Source organism: Centruroides vittatus, unplaced genomic scaffold, assembly GCF_030686945.1.
Source record: "Centruroides vittatus isolate TY-2023 unplaced genomic scaffold, ASM3068694v2 contig_165, whole genome shotgun sequence".
Taxonomy (NCBI): domain Eukaryota; kingdom Metazoa; phylum Arthropoda; class Arachnida; order Scorpiones; family Buthidae; genus Centruroides; species Centruroides vittatus.
In genome coordinates, this window is record NW_027121000.1 from 354,951 (window position 1) to 377,915 (window position 22,965).

Consider the following 22,965-nt stretch of genomic DNA (forward strand, 5'->3'; position numbering starts at 1 on the left):
GTTTCTGGAAATTTGTAGAGTTTGACGATGCACTTGTTACATTTGAAATAAGTACAGTTGAAAAATTGTACAAAGAGAATAAGCTGGCTGATACAATTGAGGAGGAGTCACCTAGTGAACACTCAGTTACTGGTCCAAGTATAGTGCTGAAATTTAGCAAGGCCATTGAGCATTTCAAAGTTATGAAGACCTTCCTGATGAGTTTCAGCATAGACGAGCAGGCTGTACTGTACATAGGGTTTCTCGTTTCCCAGTCCTTTACTTGTCCCAGGATTTTGAGGAAAAAATGATCTGTTTCCCAGGATCCCAGGAAATCTCAGGATATAATTATTTTAAAGATATAAAATAAATCTCAAAATCAGATAATATAATTATTTTTCATTTTTTAAGCAATTTAATACATCCTGTAACCTCCAAAATAGTAATATTAATAATGCTGTGTAAAATATGTATTAAAAATTAAATGTGTAGAAATTTTCACAAATAGAAAAAAATTTATTGAAGTTTGTTGGAAACTGTTTACAAAAAAAAATTCTTTTGAATTGAGTTAAAAATTTAAAGAAAAAAAATGAACATAGATAAAACTTCTAACTTAGAAGGTAATATTTGTTTTTTAAATAAAACATAATATAAAATATTGTTGTAACTTTTTATAACATTTTAAAAAGCAACGATGGTCAATACTCCGATTACTCAATCTGGTTCTTATTTTAGTAATGAAAAGTCCTGCTATCGAGAATGCCCTTTCCAATTCAATTGATGTAGGTGGAATCATCTTTAATGCATTTAAGAGAAGATAGATATTGTGTGGTTTTTCACCTGTAGCCTTTAGAGTTTTCTAGTTCATTTTCCAGATGCATTGCAGTACTTCTTTTGCTGTTTGTATTCTTGCTTTCTCTACCTCACCTGCTTTAATAGTGGCATCAAGCTTATAGCCTGATAATTCGGCAGTTCGTTTAGCTTTAATAATCAGGTTATGAAGAAAAACTTCATACTTGCATACTTCATACTTGTTTGTATCCTTGCCCAATTTGCACAACCTGGCATAATGCTATTATTGAAGCTTCTGGGCACGGTTAAAATTAAGACAGCATCAGTGCAATTATTCAAGATATTACAGGTTCTGACAAGTAAAGAATTTTCAGTCTTGCTACAAATAGGCTACATACAGATTATTAATGATCTGTGACATGCCATGAGAAGCAAAAATTTAAACTAATAAACAGGCTTAAAAGTAATAAATATAAATGTATTCTGACAGTTTATGAGTTAATTATACTTTCTATTTGCTAAATTTCTTCAACCTTAACACAAAATAAGAAAAAAGTGAACTTTCAAGCAGTTTTCAAGATTTCCTATAGGGGTTTTATAAAAAATGGAAAGATTTTTGAATAACTGATATATTCCTGGGTGTGCAGAAAATCCATTGTTTGCAAGACAGATTTTCAAAACAACAAATTATTTTCAGCGGCCCAAGCGATCCGCCAAAACAAGATTCTTTTGTATAAGGTGGTTTTCCTTGCTACTGTGCCTTGATTTGATTGTTGGAACAATGGAATCCATCAAAGAAATTTTTTTTCTTTGATTTGAATTAAAATTATTCCAAAGTTTTAAAATTAAAGATAGAATTTTTAAATTTTACTATGATAAGCTTATATCAGAAGAAATAAGGAGTGCTAAAAGGGCAACAAAGTTATATTTAAATTCATGCCTACTAGCTGATAGTGCATCAAGTTCTGGAGCAAGAAGTTGAAGAGGAAGAGCTTTAACTCAACAAGTCCATTTCTGCATATTTCCTATCAAAGTTGATAGAATATAAATGTTTTTTGAGGTGTAATTTTATTAATTATAAAATATTTTAATATCTAATCTGTTGTACAGGGTTGTTTATAATTTGTAGTGAACATTTGTATATTTAAAATAAATTTTGCATTTATTAATTTAGAAAAATACGTACATATATATATATATATGTACAGTACATACATGAAGAAAAAGCTGCATAGAATTTCAGTGGCAAGATCTAAAAACACTAAATCAGAAACTAGAAAGAGACTTCTTCTTTCCCTGAAAGATGGTTACAGCCCCATGAAGGCTGTATATAATTGCAGACACTACTACTGCTACTATTTTACATTCTAACATGACATAATATCCTACACTACTGAGGTCTCTTCTCTGGTTGGTATGTCTGAAAAAGTATTGCTTGTGGGTTGACAACACTTTCAAATCTAAAATCCAGTGAGTAAAATAAAAACATTTATTGAAGAACAAACATTTTCAACCTTTACAAAGACCATTTTCATGTTCTACTGGTAGAATGAAAATCAAACATAAAAGGAATTAAAATAAACATAATCAAACATAAATACTTCACTCTTAAATTATTTTCCAGAAACAGTTTTTTCAACTAATGTTTTCAATCTTCAATTTGAGATCTTCTTCAGGTCTTGATTCTATATTCATTGATAAAATGCTTAAATCAAACAGTAATATTTTTTTGAAAAATTTTAAATAATTTTTTAATGCAAGAGATTCTCGGGATAAATAAAAAATAAAATAGAAATAAAAGTAACAGTAAATGTATAAAATTACAAAATATACAATTAAAATCAACATTTGAAGATTGTATAACAAAACCAAGAACTTTTCATTATATTGACCCTACGTCATGTCATTACATCATATTCCTGGTGGATTATAAATTTGTTACAACTTAGATCCCTTAACAAGGAGTTCTATATTGATTTTTACTTGGCAATCTTCATGATACAGTAAGATGAAAATGGCTTCATTACTGGCAAGCAAAATGCAGAGTTTTCCATTATAACAATGTCTAGTGTAGCTCACTCTTCTACCTAGTGACATATGCCAAAACACTAGATACTTGGGCTTTATCATCACCAAAATGAAAGCTGTACTTAATGAAAAGTAGCAGATACAAATTAACAGAAAAAATGAAAAATCCTGCAATGATTACACTTATTTTGATTACTGTACTTGTAAATATTTGTGCTCTTAAATAATAAGTCATATTAAAAGTTTGGTTTATTTTTTACTATATCAAATATGTATTTTGTGTATGTGTAATATCTAGGAAAATAAATTAATACAGATGGAAAAGAGCTAGATAGCAAAGCAACAGAAAGAAATATTTGTTATAAGAAAATTGTGTGTGATTGCACACAAATTTGTGATTTAGATGATAATTTTAATTATTATAATTTTTTATATATAAGAATAAAGCTTTTTTCACATAGCTATATAATAATCAAATTTTAGATTTTTACTAAACTGTATTTCATACTATACACAGATTAATTCTAAACTAATGTTTTTATAAATTTTATCTATATGATTTTTATTTAAACAGAAATATATATATACAATTTATAATAGGTTATCCTTATTGAATTTAAATAAATTTGTAATATATATGTTCAAAAATAAAAATGTCAGTATTAATAATAATTTTGCTACAAATTTTAAATTAGGTTTACATTTATTAATATGAAATCTCATTTTATGATGTAAAAAAGGAAAAGAATTTACTTTTTTAAATATAAATATAGGAGGAGAAAGATGGCGTAGCATGACTGAAGAAGAAAAGAGACCTTACATAGAGAGACAAAATAAAGAAAAACTTCGTTATGAAGGATTAATGGAAGAATATAGACGAACAAAAGTAAGTACTTTTATTTAAAATATTTTAAAAATATATATATATATATATATATAAGTTTACACAATCTGTGATTATATGCATTTATGTATATAGTAAACATTGTTTTACATTGGTATGGATTGTGAGTGTCAACACTGTATTTTCCAAGAACATTTTAGTTTTTTGTTATCTTTAGAAATCAATGTTATCTAAACAAAAATTATAGTGGCAAAATATTTAAAAGGTTAAAGGATCCATTGCTTGATAAATTGCTTGGAGCAGCTTTGCTAAAATATGGTTGTGATTTCTGCTTAAGTTAGTTGTTATAGTGAAGTTTGGAAACACTGAAAACAAAATTTTAAGATGATTGCCAAGAATAGAAAAGCATTCATAAATTTTTTTAGATTGCAAAATGTTTGTTATTGATTTCTCTGATGATATAAATTTTATATCGGATACAGTTCTGTAATTCGAGTAAACATTTTGATTTATATAAGAACAGCATTTTTACATCTCAACAAAGCAAGGGTTGCAAAATTTTTTCTTGGAAAGTGGAAATTGCTTAAACAAATTCTTGTTATCTTAAGCAGCTTTATCATGCAACATACCCAAAGAAAATACTCAAAATTAATGCGCCTAGATTAGATCATTTGCATGGAGAAATTGAGCAGTTAGGGTTGCTTAGGATTTTGTTGTAAATGAAATATGATACATTAAGAGTGTGTTTTGTCTTATTTATGCAAATTACTCTGCAAGCATGAGTTTAGAGTATTAATACTTCTTAAAGTCATTTCTATGATTAACAGTAATTTGTTATTTATTTTTAATGTAGTGCTTATTTGTCTTATTTATATAGAAAACATGTTACTGGTATGTTAGCATAGGAAATTCTTAATAATTAATGGCATTTGCTACTTTACATGAATTTTCACATACGTGAGGGATCTTGGAACATATTGGTCACATATGGCAAAAGCTCTACTGTATTTTTCTCTTCTTTATTTACACTTTCCATATTCACAACAGTTTTGCAGAATGTAATCTCTGAAAGTATGGAGCTTCTACCATATTGGAAAAAAACAAATTATTATATTTATAAATAACAGTTTGTTTTTTGGTAGTAATTATTTTAAAACATTTTCCATATTAATAGGTACACTAATTATATTCCTAAATGTATTTTATCAATATTAATTTTTATATGATAAGAATTTACATCAATCGTTTCTTCTAAGATTAATAATAGAAAAACATTCAGTAATAATTTATATTTTTTACTGATGTAAAACAATTTTTAAAACTTAGTTTATTTTTCAAAATAGTTAAACTGTTTTTAAATAATCCATTGTTTGGTCATTCAATAAAGAAAAATTCAGATAGAGCAAAAATTTTTGAATACACAAGACTGTGTTCAGATTATAATTTTGTTTAAACTTATAATAATCTTAATTTTTATGTAGGTGTATGTTAATTCAGTATTAATACAGTACCTACATCAGAATCTCTACTTATAATAAAAAGATACTTTTTATAATAATTTCAATTGTAGTGATTAATATTTATGATTTTAAATTTATATTCAATCTTGATCTAAATTAGTTTATTTTTTAATAAATATAAAAAGAAATATTTAAAAATAGAAAGCAATCTTTAAAGAATAAATTTCAGAATATGTATTTTTAAAGTTTGTTTAAAATAATAATTTAGAAATTTTTATTATTAAATATTCCTTTTTTGGTAAGGTATTATTTATTTATATTATATTATTATATATATAGATATTATTAAGATATTATTTGGTAAAATATTTATTTATCTATCTTACCAAAAAACATCATAATTAAATCATTAATTCTTAAAACATTTGGAAATATGAATTATTTTGAATTAAACTAAATTTCCAGCTTTGAAAATTTATTAGATAATATAGATACATAGTCTTAAAAATTGTAAATAATAATAAAATTAATATTGTAGTGAAAGAATAGAATAGACAGTTTATATTTATCCCATAAATAGGGTAATGAAGGTATGGCTCCAGCAGTTAAAAATGAAAGAACTGAAGAACAAACTCAAGAAAGTTCAGATAGCTTAGATAGTCATACTACAGGTACTACAAGCTCTGCTGCAGCAACAAGTGGAGGGAATAATACAACATCTCAGTCTATGCTACAGTCAGACACAACACCAGTTTCAGAATGTTCTACTCCATCCCCACCTGCCCAAGCCCCAAGTCCTAGCCCATCCTCAACACCAACTCCTACCATTTCTAATGGTATGGCTTCCTTACCTTCTCTTTCACATACTTCTCTTGCTATGGGGTATGCCCAACATTCCTTACCAAATTTTGCCCATTCTGGGGGAGTTCTTCCTCCCACCCCTAACTACAATCAAGCACACGCCCACTCAACGATGCCGGCTAGCACAAATTACCTCCAAACTAGTGGTGCTACGTACAACTTAGCCCATCTCCCAAGTCACTACAACTGGACCTGAATGTAACCATTGAAAAGATTGTACAGGAGTCTGGGTTTATTCCTACTATCTGTATTTTTGGAGGTAGCCTACTTGTAACAATTTTTAGCTGGTTCCATGTGCACTGTTATATCTCCTAGTTTACTTTTATTTAATTGTACAAGATGTGTTGTTTATAAACTTTATCTCTTAAATTATTGTCTTATCATTGGAATTATCGGAATGCGATTTAGATACTTTCATTCCGATATGATTGTAATGTCAAAGGCTGCAATCTGTAATGCATTTTTCATATCAGATGAATACCAGTCTGATTTGATTGCGCGATAGCGCTAAAGTTGATAACAATGTTATTAAAAGTGTATGAATTTGGTGTGGGGGTAGTAGCATATTATTCATGTATAGTATTTTCTCTTGAAACATTTTTCTCTCTGCAATCTGACTGTAATTCATTGTACATTATGTACTGCAGCTGCAGTCTGACTGTAATGTTGATTCTACATTATGTACTGATGATAACGTCTGTAAGGTGTTGTGTATCAGATATGCCGATACACCTAAAACTCTGCTTCTCCAGAAAACATTTAGTGTACTTGTACCACATGGATTAAGCAACAAAAATAAGGCTAACACTCATTGTTGTATCTTGTAAATGTCCTACTGTCAGTGGAAACGTAATATTAATCTATTCAGAATAGCATTTAAAACAAAACTGAATCATTAATGTTAGAAAAATGTTTGAGATGTTTGATTTGTTTTTCACATCAAAAGAAAAAATTTCAGGTTGATAACTTGGTTTATTATAAAGTTTTTGATGAAAAATATTTTTAATCTCTCTACCTCTTTCTCTCTTTCTCTTATGAAATGTTTTTACTATCTAGCAGGAAAATTGTCATAAATGGAATGTTCTAATTTTGGGACATAATTAACAAATCAGATCAAATATAGCAAAAATTTCTATGTAAACTCAAAATTGAAAACAATTTTTATTTTATACCATTATGTATTATCATGTAAGTATGAAGTCACTGCTTTTGAATCTATTGTTGTCATTTTTTGTAAAATCAAATATTGTAGTAATATTGGTGTTGTGTAGATGTCATCTTTTATATGGCTCGAAGCCTCTGTTGTGTATGACTGGAAATTGTCTCGGTGCCAAATAATAACAACTTCCACGCAGGGTGCCATGTTGCTTTTTTATCACATATTTGCCATTTAAAATGAAGGTCTCAATTGAAAAATAAATATTATTAAATAAAAAGGAAAATGGCCAAAGTGTGGTTACTAGTAACCACAGTACTTTTGCTTCAATAATATTAATTTAAAGATATCAGCTTTTATCCAAATATGCACCTAGTGCAATGAAATTTTTACAATACTCATCGTGATGATGATGATGTCTGTGTAATTGTTGATAGTACTATAATTTGGTTATTTCTGCTTTTGTAGACTCTAGATAGCATCATTTTATATGATGTTTCAGACACGTTTTGTTTTGGATATATAAGTGATGATTGAATACCATTTATATATTCTGTTTTATAATTATTAAAAATACTTGAACGTTGGGTTATATTTGGCAAAGAAATCTTTGATTTTAAAGTTTTTTAATTAAATTATTACATTTTCAACAAGCAAAATTTAACTTTTATTCCAAAAGTAGTTTCTCTCCCTCTTAAAGTTTGTCATTTTTTCTTCAAAAATCCATTCTCTTATTGGAACGGAATTACGTGTATATTGAACCATGTTATATTCATCTTCAGTATTGTGAAGTGTTTTTTTTATAAATATATATATATATATACAATATAAATATATGTATATTTCACATTCAACACATCATTTCAATCATCATGTAAATTATGCAAATATTTAATAGTCATACCCAACCAAACTAATTTCAAATCAAAGTGATAGTCAATCACATTTGTTTTTAATTTGAACTTTTTTTATATACATTTTATTTATATTCACAAAAACTGCTTCATACATATGTGTATTTCATAAAAAAGAAAAAAAACAAGATGGCAATCAGGATTTTGTTAAGTTCAAAATGTCTTAAATTGTTTGTTCATCTCATAGCATTTGGTGAATCACAGTTTTTGTGCATTTCACCACATTATTAAATGCCAAGCATGGATTATCATCTCCGTAATTTATAATGTCATTTTTGCCATAACTTTCCTTCATATTCAAATTGCCTTTTTGGGCAATACAATGTCATTAAGACAATAAATTCCCAGTATTATAATGTTTGTTCACTTTTAATGTTTGCTGCAATTTTTATAACAGGTTATATATCTGTTTATTTATTTTTTTGTAGTAATTTGTTTACATATTTCATCAGTCATACTCAAGTTTAAAATTTAAACTTGATTACTCAAAATTATGCTGATCTCAATTTTTTGCAACTCTTTTATTTTGTTTGTGATAATTTTGAGTTTCATTCAAAATAATAATAATAAAAAAAATTATTACATGCAATACTTGTGTGAAAACTGGTAATTCAAATGAATAATGGCAAGTGAATAAATATCTTGCATATGTATAATAGAATCTCAATTTTTTAAAATACAAAATGCATTACTATGGAATGAAATAATAGCTCGAATCTTCAAATAGCTAATAAAGGATTGCTATTTTAAACAGTAGGGATTTGGACCGTGGAGAATCAAAAATTTATACATTTGTAATGACGGTCAACAAAAACCTTTTATATTTTTCTTGTCTAAAATATTGATTTTTTAATTGTGGCAATGTTTTGTTATATTATGTTGTTTTTTATGTTGGCATGTTATTTTTTAAATTGTGCCATTTTTATATTGTTTTGAGCAGCTGAAACATATATGATGTTCAAGTTAAGTTTTTTTATTACTTTTAATTCTGTTTGTTTATACTCATTTTTTATTTTTTAATTATTATTATTAATATTATTATTATTATACAGAAACAAAATCGTGTCGACTGGCAACATGATGCACAAATGATTGTAATTCCACATTGGAATTGACTTATTCCTAGATGAAGTGATCATTTTTTAATGTATTATTTTATAATTTATTGCTATACTATTGTTCTCACATATTTTGCACAAAACATTGTCATTTTATGAAAATGTGATGACAAAAGTTTGCAAAACTTGTAATTATTGTAACCATAGTGACAAAATTGTAAATCATTCATTAAGACGACATGTTAAGGTATATGCCTCCATCTCCATTTTTTCGTATGCATGAACGTATGTATGTATGTTTGTATATGTGCGCGCCTGTGTATGCGTGAAGTTTTCTCAATAGGAATGTGTACAAATTCCTCTCTTACTTAATTATCAAATTGACAATGGTATGAATAGGATGTTTTAAACTGCACAAGTTTCTTAAGCAACATGGCATCCTAATTCAATATTTTCATATGATATAAACTATGATTCTTGTTATGTAAATTATTCACAAGAATTTATTTATTTTTTTGTTTTAGTTTTTTTATTTTTTATCTTTATTTTTACTTTTTTTTATGATTTTTACCATTGTGTTCTGTCAGGGACCAATTTTATCACATTTTTTTTTTTTAAATTTTGTAAGCAAACCATATCCTAATTTTAAAATCATTTCAGATTAGGATCATTATAATAAATATTTTATATTTTTTTCAATATTGTAATTTGAGTTATTGTTATAAATTACGGTACTATAACAGAAAGAATTCAAATTGAATCTTAATTGTATAATAACTGCAGCATACCTGTAGTGATTGCTAGAAATAGGCAGCGAGATTTAAGCTCTCTGTTCTAAGTGGCACTGCATGTTTGTTGTTAAGTTAAATACAAGTAGATATTTATTTTTCTTTTCACATCAAGTACCAAAATTTCTCCCTAGTTAATTCCCAAAAAAATGATGGTCCTTTTCATGTTGTCTTATTGTAATGCCTTCAAAGTGGTATTAGTGGCTGAAATATTGTAACACTTGTAGATTTACTAGGGCACATGTGGACATGCACCGATCATCATAATTTGTGGGAAATTTATGTGAAGTTAGATATGTATTTGCCTACGCCATGTCCAGATATATAAATATGTCTTTGCTAAACAAAGACGAAACTGGATGGTGAGGTTTTAAGGAGTGTATTTTTCACTTCTGCAACCAGTATAATGTGCAGCAAATTAAAAGTTACTTGTGCTATTTCTTGTTTTTTATTTCAGTGTATGATTTTGTTATTACTCGCACTAAATCAACAGGAAAAAAAGAAAAAAAATCTTTTAAGTAAATCAGTTTTAGAAATTTACTTAAAAGAAAAAAAATTTAAATCAGTATAATAAAATAGAATTTTTTAAAGTATTATTAATTATGATATATACACAACAAAACGTCTTTACTCCGCTTAAAAAAAAGTTTAAATTACAAGAAAAAATGAACACGCTCAGCCTCCGTTAATTCAAAAATACAAAATACTCTTTAATAATTATATAACTTTAGATCATAGAATACTTCCGAAAAAAATGAAATAAAATTTTAGAAGTAAGTGCAATAAATATGAAAGAAGAAAATTTCTCTTGGTCATTGACATCTGGATGGTAATATCTAAAGAGCTTTTTACAGGTTGAATGGTCAGACAGACGGCTTGATGGATGGAATCTTTCAAAAATCGAAATCGTTTGTTTCAAAATACATCATTCTTGCTGTTCTATCTAGAATTGGAATTTAAAAATACAAATTAACGAAGCGATTACTTTTTTAAAAAAAAGCATTTTTAGAAAAACGAAAGTAAAATTAATAAATAAGAAGTTAGTTGGATCGGAAATTTTAAAAATTATGCGAAGATTTTGTCAATCATTTTTTCTCTTAAGGATTTCAATTCAACTTTCCTGTTACTCGTTTTTGATGTCATAGACCCGCACGCGTATTTACCTGTAAAGTAGGTTAAGTCCTCACCTCAACTTTCACGTGACCTAGAACAACGTTTAAAAAGTCAGATCGCCTATTACCCGACACAGCACAATCAGCATGGACAGGATCCGCATTCTGATAACTCTCTCCCTGCTAACGACCAATTGCATCCAAATCACCACATCTAGTACCGTGTACGATATTTTAAATCTAGTTTATCAGCTCTGTGGTAAGTATTGAAAGTTTATTCGAAATTCTAGACGTAAACTCGCATTTGTTTTACTTAATATTATATAACGAAAGGTTACCCCCTCAAAAAAAAGTTACGAAAACTGACGTTTCCGTCCCACCTTCCCACTTACGCAAACTGGATTTTCTAATTATTATGTAGGCTAAAGGCGCAACGAAAGTCGAACCGACAACTTCTACGACCGGAAAGGGATCCTATAAACCTCAAAAGTACAAGTAAACTCCCTTTTATCGCTGTCAGATCGAAATATTTAATGAATGACCTGATCAATATTGTTGTCTATAAAGTAAGCTGCATTATACCGGCGTTGTTTTTCTTTGACTAATAAATTTCTTCAACTTTTTGTTCCTCGGCATTTTCAATAAGCACACAACTAAAGAATTTTTAATTTTATAAGAAGGGAAAAACAGAAAAAAAAGTATTTCGATATTACTTTTGTGTTCTAAAAAATAAACACTCATTTCGAAGTCATACATAATGTATACCATTTACATATAGTTAAGAAGAAAAGACGCATTATTGATCTGGTCTGGTTTAGTCTTTACGGCCGTTGATATGAATGTCAGAATTAATATTCTTCATCTTTTAAGCTTCTGTCTTAATGGTAGTGACAGGCGAACCAAAATTATGACTCTGTAAGACCGGATCATAAATCATTGGATGGCCTGGATTTTCTCTCCTTCGAGTTTTGATCAGTTTAGATCTAGTCGTATAAACTGTTGAACCAAAATAGGAAATATAAATTATTATATTTTTCATTTTGTTTAACTTCGAAGGGATTCTTCTTCCCCGGCTTCATTCATTCGACTGTAAATGAAACAAGATGCGTTATAACGAACAGAACACGAGAGAAGACAGAAGGGAAAAAAACCCACGCCACTTGGCTTAGTTTAATATAGCTAAAAGCAAACTATAAATTTTGAAAATCATAAAAGAAAGTTTTTAATTTTTGCGATCTGGATTTTGTCCAACGTAATGATCAGAGCTTTTTCTTCTGTTTTAAATTAAATTATTCAAAAAAGTTCATTTAAAAAAAAAAATCGGTATTAACTAGTGTAACAGTCAATACATCATTCAAAATTGCAGACAAAAGCCATCGATTTCGAAACGTGCTTTCGAGTGTAAGAAAGGAAAAAAAAGAGGGAAAATATTACCAACCAAACTGTGTACTATAAACTTCACTCATTTCCCGCAGTGAATGGAAGTGCTGGCAATAACCTTACAGTCTTTACGAGCTGCACAGTCTCTCTCAACTCTCAATGTTTCTAGCCAAGTATTGATTACTTTTGCCTGCTTCAGTCGCTCGTCTGCAGATGGAATATATAGAGTTTTTCGACGCCAATCAAAATATGAAATTGTATATTTTTAATCGAATTTTTCTCGATGGCTAAATATATATATATTTATATTTATTTAATCCATTACGAATCGGATAATTCCGTTTCACGGGCACGAAAAATTGTCCCCGTATTATAGGCTACATTACATCCCGTTACGAAATTAAATCCTTCACTCCTGACCCGGAATATTAAGTTTGTCGAGAGAAAAAAACTTCCTCCTTTATTTCCATTTACTCGGGGAAAAAACTGAAATAAAATAATTTTAGCCGGCGTTAATAATTCCCGTCTGGCTATTAATTATCAATTAGTTGGTCGAATGGCCCCCGCATCTCGCGGGATTTAAAAGCGAAACCCGATTCCGGCCTGGCCGACAACCGGCGAAAATGTCAAAACACTCACTATTTTCGACATTTGAATTTCTAGTTAAGTATTTGTCTGGCAATCGATTCATCCGCTGGGAGTGTTAAATTTCCGTAATGTTGACCCAATGTATCTATGACGAGAAGGCGAAACCAATTTTCTTTAATGTATTTTTACCGAAAACTCGAAAAATCAACTCCTCTTAGATAAATATATACGCTATAAATATACATATTTAATGCACGGCATGAAGTTAGATTGTGTTGTTTACCGATAAATCCCATATCTGTAACCAAACATAAAAAAAAACCTCCATTAAATAACATCAATCGGGAGTAAAGAATATTGATTTCCGAGATATCCTTTTACAGACCGAATATATTCTCTTCGTTCGGATGACATTATAACCATTAAACTTAATGACGAAGGTTAGTACCTCGTTTAAACATAGCGAAAACATTCACTAAATGCGAACCATCCTTTAGAAATAATTAAATTTTAAAAAGTTAGCTCGTATTTTGTTATACAATTCGCCGCCCCCAAATACCGTAACTCGGGCGTATAATATATATATGTTTTTTTTTTTTTAAAAAATATATAGTCTTTTAGACAGATTAAAAGAGAAAAAATCAACCTTGAAGAAAATTATTTTGGGGTGGCCTCTAAAAGGTCGACATATGGCAATCGCGTGCGATGTATCATTTATATAAGTTATGATGTCATCGCGTATCGTTTGGAGTGCATCGAACTGGAATACGGTAATTGGAAGTTAGTTTGCATCTCGCCGAGGTTTTCTTTAAAGATAAAAATAACTCGGCCTTACTTATCGTAGGAAAAAAGCCGATTCTCTTCCTCGGGGGTAAGGACTTGACCGCCTTATTTCTATTTAGTAATGAACTTGGTACTAGTATTTAAAGGCCGTCACCGAAAGGGAAAAATAGTCGAGAGGCAAATAACCCGATTCTTCCGTACTTTCACCTCGCCTGTAAATGAACTTTTGTGACTAATAGAGAAAGAAATTGCCGCTTTAAAACACGGCGCATTTTCTCATAAAACAATATTTATTTATTTCATTTTTTTTCTTTTTCAACCGTAAAAGTCGACGTATGACTCATCCCGCGTCGGGATGAATAGGAAAATGGTACAAGACCGGGAAATCTCTCCATCACTTAACACTTTCGCTTCCAATTATATAAATCGGATATTAATTTTATTACCCGAATTATATATATTTTTTTTACTACGCGAAACCGGTTTCTCGCATAAAAAACTAACCAAAAATTTAAGAAGAAATTATTAAAAAGACACTTTTATGTACATTTTTAGTGATTTTAAAACCGTATCTTTCAGCCACAGATAATTCTGCAAGGAGACAAAGATTAGAATGCGTGGAATATTATTTGGAATCAAAGGTATGATACAATTTTTTTTTATATAATATAAAATTTTATATTTTGTTTTTTATTTCGGTTTACTTCTTAACAATAACGCGCGGGGAATTAAAAAATGCGTTTTTTTTTATTTAATGTCTTCCGTGTTAGAGTCGGTTAGAATGTGTCGGTACCGAGATACCGCTACGTTTTATTAACGTTTCGGCAAGGATTAGATTTTAAAAATACTTTTCGGAACTTTTAAATTGTTCATAAATCGCAGGAATTTATTTTTAACTGGCAATATAAAAGACAGACAATAAATCATTCTGTCTCGGACGAATGTTTCGCTTGATAACAAAAATGGAGAATGGAAATAATTAATTCTAAACAATCGATAAAGTCGATCCGTATTATATTATTCGACGTATTTGACATTCAATAAACGAAAACAAATTTATTTTATAAGGTCGGATTTAATTGGTCGACGGAATATAATCGTCTCGTGTTTTGCGTCGGTTTATTTATTTATTTTCTTTGTAATTGGCTAAAATAATTAATTAATAAACTTTTGTATTTGTGTGTATATATATATTTACGAGTGTTATTTTCACGTAATCACTGGGTTGACATCATTTATCGCCATGACAACGTGACATCGTTTACGTTTTATGACGTTATCCATTGAAGAGAGAGGGGGGAGATTGCGTCGAATTTCTCTATTCTCAGATTAGAAATTTAACATATAAAAATCCGGCCAACATTCTGTACATTTTTAATTTAATATCCGCCGGCAGATAACTGCTAGAATGCGCGCGCGTATATATTTTTCGGCATAATTTCACCTTAATTATTACGCTATATTTAAACACCGAACGGGCTAGATAAACAACAAAATCTGGATCGTTAGAATGAATTCCTGTTGGACGAAAAAAATATATCTTTAAATTTGTAAAGATATGATGCGATATTAAATCCCGTTTCATATATAGAAGAATCCATTTGTTATTAGAATCCAATTACGTCTCGAAGAATAATATCGTACTTAGACTTTAATTGCCGGTTCGGGTGAACGAACAGTTGCGAATTACACAAGAAATAAATAGAGAATAACAGAAATGACATAATAGACGCTTTAAATTTATTAAATTATACACTGTGGTAGCTTTTAAATACGCGTAAAATTTCGGTTTGTGTGTGTAAATACATAGTTTATCAATTAAGTGATTATTAAAAATTTTTAAAAAAATACACGAATAATTGAATGAAAATTTAAATGGGCGAATTGATTAACCGGCAGCAGAAAACATTTTGTATGATATGGTAGTTGGGATATACAGTTAATCAGAAATCTATATTTCACTCCGCTGCCGGTCGAGGGAGGAAGGGAAAAAAGTCGAAAATATTTAATAAATTTTATTGATTCGGGCTTTTGTTTTCCAGAAAAATTCGTATTAAAATTTGCCATGTCGTTTTCGGAATCCGAAAAATGCTCCACGCTGCGGCCATTATGTTGATTGTTTTAATGGCGTCGAGTTTCATTTTAAGATATATTAATTTCGAGATTTTTTTTTCTTTTTAATTTGGAAATTAAAAATATATGAAAAACTAATATAAATAAATATAAAAGATGTTGCTAATCGGATGAGGGAAAACCTTTATACCTTTACGATGAATCCATATTTAAAAACCCATGAAATATTAGTTTCGTTTCAATAATAATACTCAAATTGTTCTAAAATCATGTAACCAATTTTTATTTTTTTATCCCCATCGACACAATTGTATTAAATTGTATTCCAGAAATCCCATTTATACGTAGAATTTTTAATATCGTCAAAACGGAGGAAGAGTTTTACACGTTTTGTCGTTCCAATTTGTATTATGAAATTTTGTTATTGACGTTCTTTTTATAAATATCAAATTGTTGGCGATCGGTTTTACAGAAATGAAAACAATGTAATCTTTATCTTATTCGTACTTAAAAACAACGTGGTATTCTCCTGTCTTTAAAAGAAAAAATAAATGTATTTAAACGGCCGAAACGTGTAATGTAAACGGTAGATACCAGACTTTTGGAATAGTTTTCTTTCGTGTCTTGTGATTGGAAGACGAACCGACATATTTACATTCCTCGAAAGTTCCAATAATGAGATTACAGGTTATACGTTCCTTTATAGACGATGGTATCTTTGAAAATTGAACATTTCTGATTTGACTAGTCTTTCTATACAAACAAAAGTATAAAAATGCGATTACGAACTCAATAGCCTAAATATTTCGGTTTGGCTAATTGAAAAAACACGTTCACGTTAATGAAAATCTTAAGGATTAGCCAAAATTTCGGGATGGTCAATCTTCCTGGCCCGTTTTTAACTGGGCAAAATCTATTTTAAGAAATTAACGTGGCCCAATCGCCGGAACGATTATGCGCTACATCGTGTAACGGCCTGAGGAAGAAAGAAAGCATTATCTTTCCATTGTATCTCAGACGAAAAACAAGGAATACTTAAATTACTCAAGTACAGGTAACCCCCGTATAACGCGGCACTTCTATAGCACGAGTTCACTCTAACACGGTTCGGGAATTAGGTAAAACACTCGTACAGTACAACATGAAATGTAATAGAAATGTTACCAGTTGATGATGCTCAAATGCTGAAATCATCATATAGGATGAATAATCCTCTGGTAAAATATTTACTTAAGTATTTTACCCATGAAAAAATCTATTAGAATCCGGTTTTTCAGCTTTATATATCACTATGTCAAAAATGGCCACTAGGGGCGCCCCTGGCTACTATTTAAATTAACAATATAAATTATTTTATACTGAATATTATACTGTAAAAATATATTTTTATTTGTAATTTTGTATGCCCCGATGCCTGCCTGCATCCGGCCTTTTGACTTGTGAATAATAAATCCGATTTAAAAAAGGATTTAACAGCATGTTTTTTTTTTTAATTTTTGGAACCTAATCCCCCCTTTTCGCACTATTTTGTTTCGTATAACACGGCAATTTTTTGGAACGTAACTCCCGTGTTATACGGGGGTTACCTGTATAGTATTGACAAATTTTTGCGATATATAAATACTGTGTTCTACTGTAATCAAGTCACTCCAAAGACTCTCCAAGAATTTTTGATAACGGTATAACGTAAGCAAGCGAGAGCATCTCATTGGTCGACACTGACTGAAATGGCATACATCAACACTAAAGTTACTAGTAATCGAATTTAAATCGACTTTACACAATGCGTTTGATTTCCTTACATAAAGGAGACGTCAGACATTGAAAAGTAACTTATTTTTTTCAGGTGTCGCCTCTAATAGAGCAATGCATGTCAAAAAAGCCCGTATTCAAGGGTAACATTAATTACTTATGCGATCGACTAACCAACGTCAAACAATCTTCGGTAAAATATCAACAGTCGCCCACCGAGCTGACAAGAGTAAGTAAAGCATTAATATAAACTCGACTAAAATGATATAATTTTTAATTGTTTAAGCGAGAAAGATTCGTCTCTATATTCAATGCGAAATATTACACTAGATCGGTGAATAGTAATGAAGTAATGTAGAGAAATAATAATAATATAAAACGATAAATATTTAAATTATTATTTAGTTTTCGTGATATATTAAATGACGTTAAAATGTAAAATATGAAATTTATTCTGGTGTAATTTCGGAATTTTAAAAATTCCGAATGTAGGTAGGAATATGTAAATATGCAATTAAACGAAATTTTTAAATTGACGAAACCATCGATTATTATTAGATTTTTATCGATTAAATGCAGATAATGGAATTATCGTCGTAGTCCATTAGCAAAAGTGATTATTCTATAAATATCGTGTTAGGTTCTAGTTCAAATAATAGTTAATCTTTAGCGTGGTCGAGGCCGAAGTTTTCAACGCGAAAACGTATACGTCGGACGTTCGGCGCCGCTTTCCTGTAAGCCTAGAACGTCTGACGTGCACGTTTTCGCGTTGAAAACTTCAGCTTCGACCTCACTTTTGTCTTTGGAGCGAATACGACGAAAATCTTACGGATGATCCAGAAACTAGTTTGTTTTTATGCTTTAAATGCATCGTGCTTCGTGTCGTATCCAATGTTTCCCCAACACTACGAAAATACTGTAACGAATAAATTAGCCTCTCGTTAATTTTGAGTACGTTATGGCGCCGCGAAACTAGGTCGTATACATAATCGACAAACGTAGTAGCGATTTCCAGTTACGCGGAGAATTTGTTCTCTTATTCTCTGCGGTACGTACTGTACGACGCCGCACTTTTTAACCGTTTCGGGTAATCGAGTTTCCATTGTACTAATATTAAATTACCAAATTTCTGGTGTTTTTAAGTGAATTACTGTTGCGCATTTTTAAAATCCAGAATCCTGGAAAGATCTAATACATTTCGCTTGTTTTTCGAATACAGTACTTGGATTCACACTTGAATATGATAATATATTAATTACAATTGAAATATAAATCAATTCGGTGTTTTTTTCTGTTGGGAAATCAAATTTTCTTGCGAAACTTACTCGATTTAAAAAAAAAGATATTCGAAGTTGATTTATATTGTGTCGCGGCAGAAGTGTTTCTTTACTGTATTGAGTTACCGTTTACGAAACGAGAAAATGTGCTGAATTTATTTTTGAAAAAAAAAACTAGATTAAATAGGTTACAGGAACAGATAAAAGTTGTAGAATGTACTCGAAATGTATGTCTAATTGACAGTAGCGTAGCGAGGCGAGTGCAAGGGGATGTATCATGCACCGGGCGCCACTCTCAGAGGGACGCCCAAATGGTCTCCAAGACAAACTACTGTATATGTGTTTCTGGAGGGGTAGAGGGGCGCCAATAAAGTGTCGGGCGCCAGTTATGTTCGCTACGCCAATGCTAATCGAACCATTTTCAATCCGTTGGTGAAAGAAAAATTATCTTCATATTATCAAATTGTTTATTATTAATTTTAAAACTAACAGCCATATCCCATTATTCAACTGTGGTACGTTCCCGGTCCATCCGAATAACTTCGACTAAGAGCCCCAAATGACAGTAAAACGCTGCCAACATTATTCCTAAAATATTGGCGCATGGTTCATGTATAGAGTTATTTTTGTCCCTAGTATCTAAAGGTTTCTCAGAATCCGCTTGGTTTTCGAGTCGTGGCCTGCCAAAAAATCACGACGGAAACCAATTTTAAATCTCTCGCCAAAAAGCTATCAATGTTTTGTTTTCCACATTAGTTTTTAGGTCCGTTTTGCACGATTGATTTCCTCAGAGATTTTATTTGAAATATCTGTGTTGATGTTTTTTGAGCGCTCTAATTTCGGTTTTTAATTAAAGCAGTTTATTAGTGCTTGTATCTTAGTGATTAGCTAAGTGTGTTTCTTTTATCGTGTTTTACGTTGAAAATTACAAGCCACTAATCCCTCTCGGCTATACTATACATTTGGAGTAATAGCGTGGCTTCGAACTGAAAGAAACCTTATTTATCGAAGATAGGGATATAAAAGTATTAGCGGCAGTATTTTTTATGAGAGTATAGGGACCGATACGTAACAATGTTGAACGTGTTTAATATAATACCACTTATATTACTACACTAAATTGAATCTATTTTTAATAAAACGGTAAAAATTTAAATATTCTCTCTTCCTTCCCTCTTCTCCAGTCAATTTCCCAAGAACTGTGGATTATTTTAAGTGCCCAAAAATCGGGTGTTTTCCCAGCCTCACAATGGGGACTGAGCAACCATCCCAAAAAATTTCTGGGGGTTTTCGGGTTTCGAAGCGGCGTCCATATACAGTAATTTATATAAAGCATAATATACGCTTTCGCTTTCATCACGTAAACTTAGGCTACTTTCAATTTTTCACGCGTGGACTAGGTTATATTACTGGCTGGAAAAGAGAAAAATATCAGTCATTCGTCACAACTCGCACCCCTTGTAATCATTGTTAGGTAATAAGTTTATAACAGATTAAGAATCATAACTCGCCCGCTTCTCCAAGATCGGTGGTATATTAAAATGATAACGTCGAAGGTGTTCACGAAGGTTCTCCCAATGCCGGACATATTTATGGGTCTATACACTTTTCCAGCCTCCAATGATATATATTGCCCGTAGCCAGGAATAAAGTAGTAGAAGTTATATCATTAATAAGCAGTATAATGGTGAGATTAACAAATGCTTTCTTCTCATAATTAGGCCTAAATTCTTACAAAAGTCACGTGTAATCTGTAACCGTAATTTTCCTAAGGATAAGACCAAACTGGTGGCCATCTCGGGAACATTGGTGAGTGGAATAAAGTCGCGCTACTCTCGTGTCCAAAGCAGATGTTCGCGTGACATCGGTAAAAACAAAATCGAAATCTCATCAATATTGCTGTTTTTTGTTATTATAATCGTAGAAACGAAAATATTACAATGCGCAAGTTTCCAAGGATTGGATTTTTACGGACATCGTTATTGGAAATAGGGAAAAAAATAACATTTCGAATGACGGGTAAAAATTATCTTTGCAAAATGCTCCGAAAACGCCGAGTAAAAAGAAATGCGTTTAAAAGTTATATTCTTGTTAATTCATCGATATACGCACGAAATATTTGAAGTCTAACGTAATTCCTACCCAAAAGATTTCGCTCGGAAGAGCACACAGAAAAAACCAATGCAGTAAAAAGACGAAAGCGATAATCGAGATTAAAAGGTATAAATTATAGCATTAGCAGCCGAAGCGATACTCGCTGGAGGAAATTACATATTAAGTAAAGTTAACGTAAGCACGAAACAACAATGCGCAAGTGTTTGGTATTAACCATGTGCTCGGTGTCATTGTGGTTTAAAATCAAATTTCTCGGATTAACGAACATTTCAAGATTGAATTTCTTATTCTAACTTTGCTACTGACAGACATTTTTTTTTCTGTTTAGTATTGCTCAAACTGTAAACAAAACTTCACGCAAATTAAGATCATCCGAGTGTATTAAAATTCGCAGCCTGGTGGTAATTTTGCGTTTTTGAAATATGTATTAAATGGAAAAAATTCGCCCTTATAATTAACCTATAATTTTTTTAACTATTATGCGTTTTTTACGCGCCCTCGATTTCTTCGGTTTTCAACTTTATTTTGTAAGTGTTATTACTTATATCTACGCCCATGCAGCGCAGTTAATCGTACGGAGTTTCCCCCTCCATATATAGTAGTATTAATAATAGATCCTTAATTAAGAACGCATTATTTCGAAACCGCGCAAATTAAGGTTGAGTTTGTATTATGAAATTTTTAAAGAACCCGTTTTAAAATTAAGACTGAATAGCCAGTGAGGGGAGTAAATACTTTTTAAACCATTTCGACCGGTAACAATTTCTCTTTGGTCACTATCGAGTACTTATCGCTAATTTCGATTTAATAAATTGTATATATATTTAGAAACGATACCATTACGAGAATTTAGTGTAATTTTGTTTCAAAACTATCAATCGATTACGTTTTGACTCTTTGCAGGTCATTACCTTAGACGCATTCGGAAAAATGGCGTGCATTTTAAAAGAAAGCAAACGGCCATTTTACAGTTGGAAGACGTCGTTCGAGGCAAGCTGCATTTTACTTTTTACGGCATAGTAATAAATTAGTAATTTATGTGAAAATTTAGACAACTCGCGTCTGGGAATGCCGATAATCCGATTTATAACCATCCCGGCGAATTCTGCCGCATTCTTTCTTCCCGGAATTATTTTCGATAAGCGTCTTAATTTTAAAAATAGAGAGAACTAAAATAAAACTTAGGCAATTATTAGATAGCAAATTCAATCAATCGTTTGAGGTGCCAAGAATTTAACGAGTTTTAAACACGTTTCGGATAAAAATTGGAATTCCGAAACAGCGTAATTTAAACTGAAATACAATATATTTAAATAGAGCTTACTTTGTTTTCAGAAATGCTTTCCCACCGAAGATAAAATGATAAACAAGCAAAGGTAATTTTTAATGCGTAAAAATAGAATAAGTGGAAATTTCCGATTTAAAAAATTCTTTTTCTTTCAGGTCAAAGTCCAAATTGCCCAAGAAGCTCAATTAAATTTTCTAGCGATTATTTCGGAGTGCGGGAGTCGGCCGAAATTCGTTGTGGACAACGATCGTTCCGGATGCGTGGACTACTCTAGTGTGTGTTTTAACAATGATTATTACAACTACGTCCCACAAACGCTAATAACGAACACTGACAACTATAATACGGCGGTCGTTAAGAACGAACCCCGAAACACGGAACGTCGTGGTCGAATCTGTCTTGGCGTACTGTACAGTACATTATTTATATACTGCCACCGCGTAGCGACACGCGTGACAAAATAACCGTTATTAATACGCATTAACTATATATTTTCTTATATAAGCATTATATTTTCAAACGTGAATTCTTTTACCAGAGTCGCATATTTTCATTAATATTTTATAAGTTTTTATACATTTATTATTTACATTATTTACTAAGAATAAAGTTTCAAATAGTTTTTTTTATTAAATAGTGTGCGAGTTATGAGAATTTCAAATAGGCCAAACCGTGTGTTGAGGAAAAGTGTGTCTTTTCTAAAGTAGAGTAAAAATA

The 22,965-nt window shown here is 30.7% G+C and overlaps 2 protein-coding genes across 2 annotated transcripts in view; both read left to right on the top strand.

Moving 5' to 3' along the window:
• LOC136968870 (high mobility group protein DSP1-like) overlaps nucleotides 1-10,317 on the top strand; it is a 113,392-nt gene extending 103,075 nt beyond the window's left edge. The window contains exons 5-6 of the mRNA XM_067262923.1: nucleotides 3,573-3,685; nucleotides 5,684-10,317. Coding sequence (XP_067119024.1) covers nucleotides 3,573-3,685; nucleotides 5,684-6,160 — 590 coding nt within the window. The 3' untranslated portion in view covers nucleotides 6,161-10,317. The remainder of the gene's footprint in view (nucleotides 1-3,572; nucleotides 3,686-5,683) is intronic.
• A 571-nt stretch (nucleotides 10,318-10,888) lies between these two features.
• LOC136968877 (uncharacterized) lies at nucleotides 10,889-22,575 on the top strand. The gene is made up of 6 exons (XM_067262930.1): nucleotides 10,889-11,251; nucleotides 14,323-14,384; nucleotides 17,663-17,797; nucleotides 21,864-21,950; nucleotides 22,296-22,336; nucleotides 22,404-22,575. The coding sequence occupies exons 1-6, from the start codon at nucleotides 11,140-11,142 to the stop codon at nucleotides 22,435-22,437; spliced, it is 471 nt and encodes a 156-aa protein (XP_067119031.1). The 5' UTR covers nucleotides 10,889-11,139; the 3' UTR covers nucleotides 22,438-22,575.
• Nucleotides 22,576-22,965: the final 390 nt, after the last annotated feature.

Excerpts from the sequence above, each read along its gene's own strand:
- LOC136968877 (XM_067262930.1), top strand. The coding sequence starts at position 11,140 with ATGGACAGGATCCGCATTCTGATAACTCTCTCCCTGCTAACGACCAAT. Across the intron at positions 11,252-14,322 it reads TCTAGTTTATCAGCTCTGTG|CCACAGATAATTCTGCAAGG; the intron begins GTAAGTATTGAA and ends CGTATCTTTCAG. Across the intron at positions 22,337-22,403 it reads AAAATGATAAACAAGCAAAG|GTCAAAGTCCAAATTGCCCA; the intron begins GTAATTTTTAAT and ends TTTTTCTTTCAG.